The sequence below is a fragment of the Crocodylus porosus genome, unplaced genomic scaffold, assembly GCF_001723895.1.
Source record: "Crocodylus porosus isolate Cpor-Errol unplaced genomic scaffold, CroPor_comp1, whole genome shotgun sequence".
Classification (NCBI taxonomy): domain Eukaryota; kingdom Metazoa; phylum Chordata; order Crocodylia; family Crocodylidae; genus Crocodylus; species Crocodylus porosus.
In genome coordinates, this window is record NW_017728911.1 from 24,110,196 (window position 1) to 24,114,661 (window position 4,466).

At 42.2% G+C, this 4,466-nt stretch overlaps 1 protein-coding gene across 1 annotated transcript in view; it reads right to left on the bottom strand.

Annotated features, from left to right (window-relative positions):
- Window positions 1-4,466, bottom strand: part of SLC27A2 (solute carrier family 27 member 2) — a gene marked incomplete at its 5' end in the record, with an annotated part of 25,447 nt that overhangs the window by 9,858 nt on the left and 11,123 nt on the right. Inside the window, 2 exons of the mRNA XM_019533166.1 lie at window positions 672-762; window positions 1,138-1,332. Of these exons, the coding sequence (XP_019388711.1) occupies window positions 672-762; window positions 1,138-1,332 (286 nt within the window). The remainder of the gene's footprint in view (window positions 1-671; window positions 763-1,137; window positions 1,333-4,466) is intronic.

Below are 4,466 nucleotides of genomic sequence, written 5' to 3' on the forward strand. Positions count from 1 at the left end.
GACTTCCTGCCCTTTGGGCAGGGGGCTGGACTCGATGATCTCCCGAGGTCCCTTCCAGCCCTGATGTCTATGAAATCTATGAAACAAGTACCTGGTATGTTCTGTTTAAATTCAGAACTGTACCCTCCAACCAAAATCATCATCCATAGGAAAATCCTTATAGTGAGATAAAAGTATCAAAAAGCTTACTTAACTTATACGTGTGATTTTTATGTTGCTAATGATGAAAAGTTTCATCTACTGGGACACAAATTTTGTTCTACGACTGTTTTGCTTCTTCAGGGACAGGTTATGTAAATTTATCAGACAAAAAAAGAACAAAGCTTAAGGTGATAGTCAAGATCTTTGAAAAGGCTGAGTTCAAACCAACGTTTTAAGGTACCCTTTACTACAAAAGACTTCACAAACAAAAGGATGGGTGAAAGAATTATTAAAACACATAATATAAAGATAGAATTATTAACCTGGCATCATCCCTTACTTTTCTTATCAGCTGCCTACTGAATCTTGTTTCCTTAATATAAAATTTTCTGATTTGTGGTAAAAAACAAACAAACCAAAAACCGAAAAACCCAAACACAAGTACCTTTCCAGTTGAGTGGCACAGAAAGGTTCCTGACAGTTTAAAGTAGTAAATATGTGTATGACGTTTCAAAACAGCCAGTTCATACCTACAGGAGCTTTTATGCAGTATCCATTTTCATCTCGGATTGGTTCATCTTTCTCCACATCATATCTAATCAGCTCATACTGTATAATCTTCTAGTGGAAATTGACAAAATATATATGAACACATGAATATGAATGTCCTAACTATATTTTCAATACATGCTGTATATTTAATTTTGCATTGAAAACTGCTAAGTTTGTAATATTTCAAATACACAAACAGGGCCCAAGTACTGGGGGTTGTATGGGAATCCAGAAAAAAAGATTGCAGCACTACTTCTGATATACAGTGGTTTGGCAGACCAGCTAAAGTAGGGAAAGGGAAGACTATTTGCCTAAGACTCAGCTTGTACTGCCTCTGATGGCCCTTTGGGTTTTACATTATACAGGGGGGCTAGGCAACGCTTGGCGATGGGCTGAACTTCATCCCTGAAAGCAGCATGCTAACCTCCAAGGGTTTTTTCTTACCTTATGGAAGCAGTTGACACGCCCCACTGCACCAATTTTTTCAGTGTAGTTAACAAAGGCAACGTTTCCCTCTGTTGAAGCATAGAACTCAAAAATACGGATGTTTCCAAATCTTTTGACAAATTCCCTCCAAACATCACCCCTTAACCCGTTCCCTATGGCAAGTCTTACTCTGTGATCACGGTCATTGTCTTTCTAGAAATAAGAAAACCCAAAGTGAGTTTATATTTGTTAAATAAACACTCCTATAAATGAACAAGTTTCAAGAAAACTTTAGTTAGCAAGAACTGAGCACATCGGGAGGTAAATTGTGCAAAAACATCACAACAACTAAACGCACAGTTATGTTGTGGTAGGGTTGGAGTGTCGCTGTAGTGGTGATGGTCCAGGAAACACGCAAGACGCAAGGTTTTTTTGGGTGATGTGGATGGTTATGATCTGGACAGGTGGCCTGCTACTTACTTTGTCTAACAGTGGCAAGCAGAAGAGTATTGGAGCATGTTGGGTTGAATATCTGTCTCTGACAGAAATCAGTGGCTAAACCAAATTCAGTTAAGGCTGGCCAGAGCTCTGAGGCTCAAATTCAGCCCACTTAGAGGGCCAGAATGACACCTGAGCACCTCTTTTGCCCTATTTTGCGTGTACGCAGTGCAGTGACCCTCTACATAAAAGTGAATTTCACCCTTAGTTCAGGAAAAAGTTGCAGAGAGAAAGATGGCAGATTTCGAGATTCTCTAAACTGCAACAAGGCATTCCAAGATGAAAAGTTAGTCTTAGGCTGGCATCTTTACTTGATCAAAACACCCATTAATCTGAATGAGGAATAAGTTGATGAAAAAGACACCTAGTAGTTCATCTTTAAACACGGCATCATCAATGTGTTCTTTACGAAGTACACATGGAGATGACACACACTGACTGTGGGGGACAGTCAGATCATGTGGCTGTCCACTGTCAGCCAATGAGAGAAAAGAGCTGAACACACACAAGTCCAATGTCCTTTAACAAGCAATGGACGGGAGTGACAGGACCTTCGGGGAATTTTGGCAAATTCTGAGGATGTGGCTCCTGCAGATCCCCTGAATTTTTAGGAGAATTTGCTCCCTGTACTCATGTGCTCAATATTGCTTTGAGGCACACAAGGTTTTTTAAAAAATTCTTTGGATGTGACCTGCCCTCTCTGCCGCTGAGTGGCCCAAATGTCATCATAAACCCATACTTTCGTCCTCATGTTTCCACCTGCAGTAGCCGTAATCTTAGCTATCTGTGCAAGTGATATTTTGCTTGGTGGATAATTAGGCTGTCTGCATATTCTCAAGGTGCCTTATTCCAGTGGGACATCAGCAAGAGACAGAAATAGCCAGCTGCACTGGAAAGAGAAATGTCTTTAGCATCGTTTAGAGCAGGAGTGTCAAACATATGGCTTGTGTGCTCGATCTGGCCCATGGAGCCCACCATCTGGCCCCAAGTGCTGCCCCCACATCTAATCAGACCCACACGGGGCATGGCACACATCCGTCACGTGGGAGTAGTTTGCAGGTTGGATCCAGCTCATGAACTCCCGCTCCTTCTCTCCCCCCTCCCCCAGCATACGTGATATGGTGGGGGCTCCAGACAGCCTGGGACCTGTGCCACATGTGTCACGAATCCCAGAGCAGCTGGAAAGAGCATCATGTGCAGTGTAGTCTGGACAGACTGGCAGCCATGCTGCATACAGCAGCCACCCCAGCTGGACTGCACCACATGCAGTACCCGCTCTGGGATGTGCACCACACTTGGCACCTGCTCCAGTGTGGGTCCCAGATTGCCTGGAGAAGCCATGGGATCAGGTATGGTGGGGGGAGGGTAAAAGGGAAGGAGTCTGTGGGCACAATCCAGCTCCATGCCACTCATCCAGCCTGTAGAGCTGGATAAGTTTGACACTCCTGGTTTAGAGTGTGGGAGGCAAAGGGTTAGTAAGCAAATAGCAGTGAAGGGTTGAGAAAAAAGAGACAGCAGCAGCAATGCAAGTTTTCCCAGTTGCTCTGCAAATTGGTCAGAGACCACAATTATTTCTATTGTCCTGAGCCTCCAGCTTTCAAAAGTTCAAGAAATGCTGCATTAGCTGAAGATTTCTCACCTATTGCATGTGAAATGGTTAACGCACTTGTTATCACTTTTGTGGTTATAAACAAACATAAATTAATGCTTTTTCTTGTGCTATTTCTTGCTTGATTAGAGACAGTGAGCTGAATTCCTACCTGGTGAAAGCCCACTGGAAACATGGGATTATTCCAGACAGAAATCTGACCTCATAAAATGACGGATCAATTAATCCTGTCAGATGTTCCCAACGAGAGCGGACAAAAAACTGCCATAGTAAGAAGTTTAAAATTTGCATATATTTACATTTTAATTTGCCTTGATAGTAAAGGTGGGTTCATTTTGCTTTTAACAATTTTGATATGAAGTACTATTCTGGACTTCTGCCAGGTAGCTCCTAGATTATTACTGCTTTCTGCAGAACTTAGTCTAGCAATGCAAGTTTAGTTGAAGTAGTTTTGTTGATCATCTTTGAGTTCCATTTTAACGACACATCTCTCATTAAGAGCAGACCAACTAATTTATGAAACAACCTACTCTGTCTGCTAAGAAACTGTGTAAAGTTTCTATTCTCATTCATTCTTTTCTGCCTGCTAAGGGAGACTGACCAGAGTAGGGTCAAAGGGGTTGTCTAGGGTGCACATTATCTATGGCTGAGAGAAGAAGAGAACACGTATCACTCTACAGTGAAGGCAGGAAATCTTTTTGTGTCAGCTGATTTCTGCAGTATGTAGTCTGTTAATTTGTTGTTACACTGACTGTTGTGCTAATAATAAATAATAATATTTTGAGGGTAGATTCTTCACTTACGTAGATCATCATGGTTCAGGGAAATCAATGGACTTGTGATAGCTTCAACTAGCAGAGGTCCTGGCCCAGAGCCAGATTCTGTAAGAAACCTCTGATGTAGTATCTCTACTGGATCAGAGTAATTCTGCTGAAGTCGATGATATTACTCTGGATTTATACCAGCGTGACACAGAGTAGAATCTGGCTATTTGCAATGATGTGACACCTTCTTTCACAGGATTTTGAGTTTTGCCTGCCTGATAACTGTAAGGTCAGGCTGTTTTTAGCGAATTAATCTGATTGGTCTGAGATTCCAACCTTCATTCATGCATCTTGGTGATGACCCTGCTTTCACCCTGTGAAGTGAATGGAAGCACAGCTGAGCCCCTTGGGCCAAGTTCACTCTCCCTGGTGTGACACACATGATTATGTGACTTATAGTTTCATAGTCAGTAGGG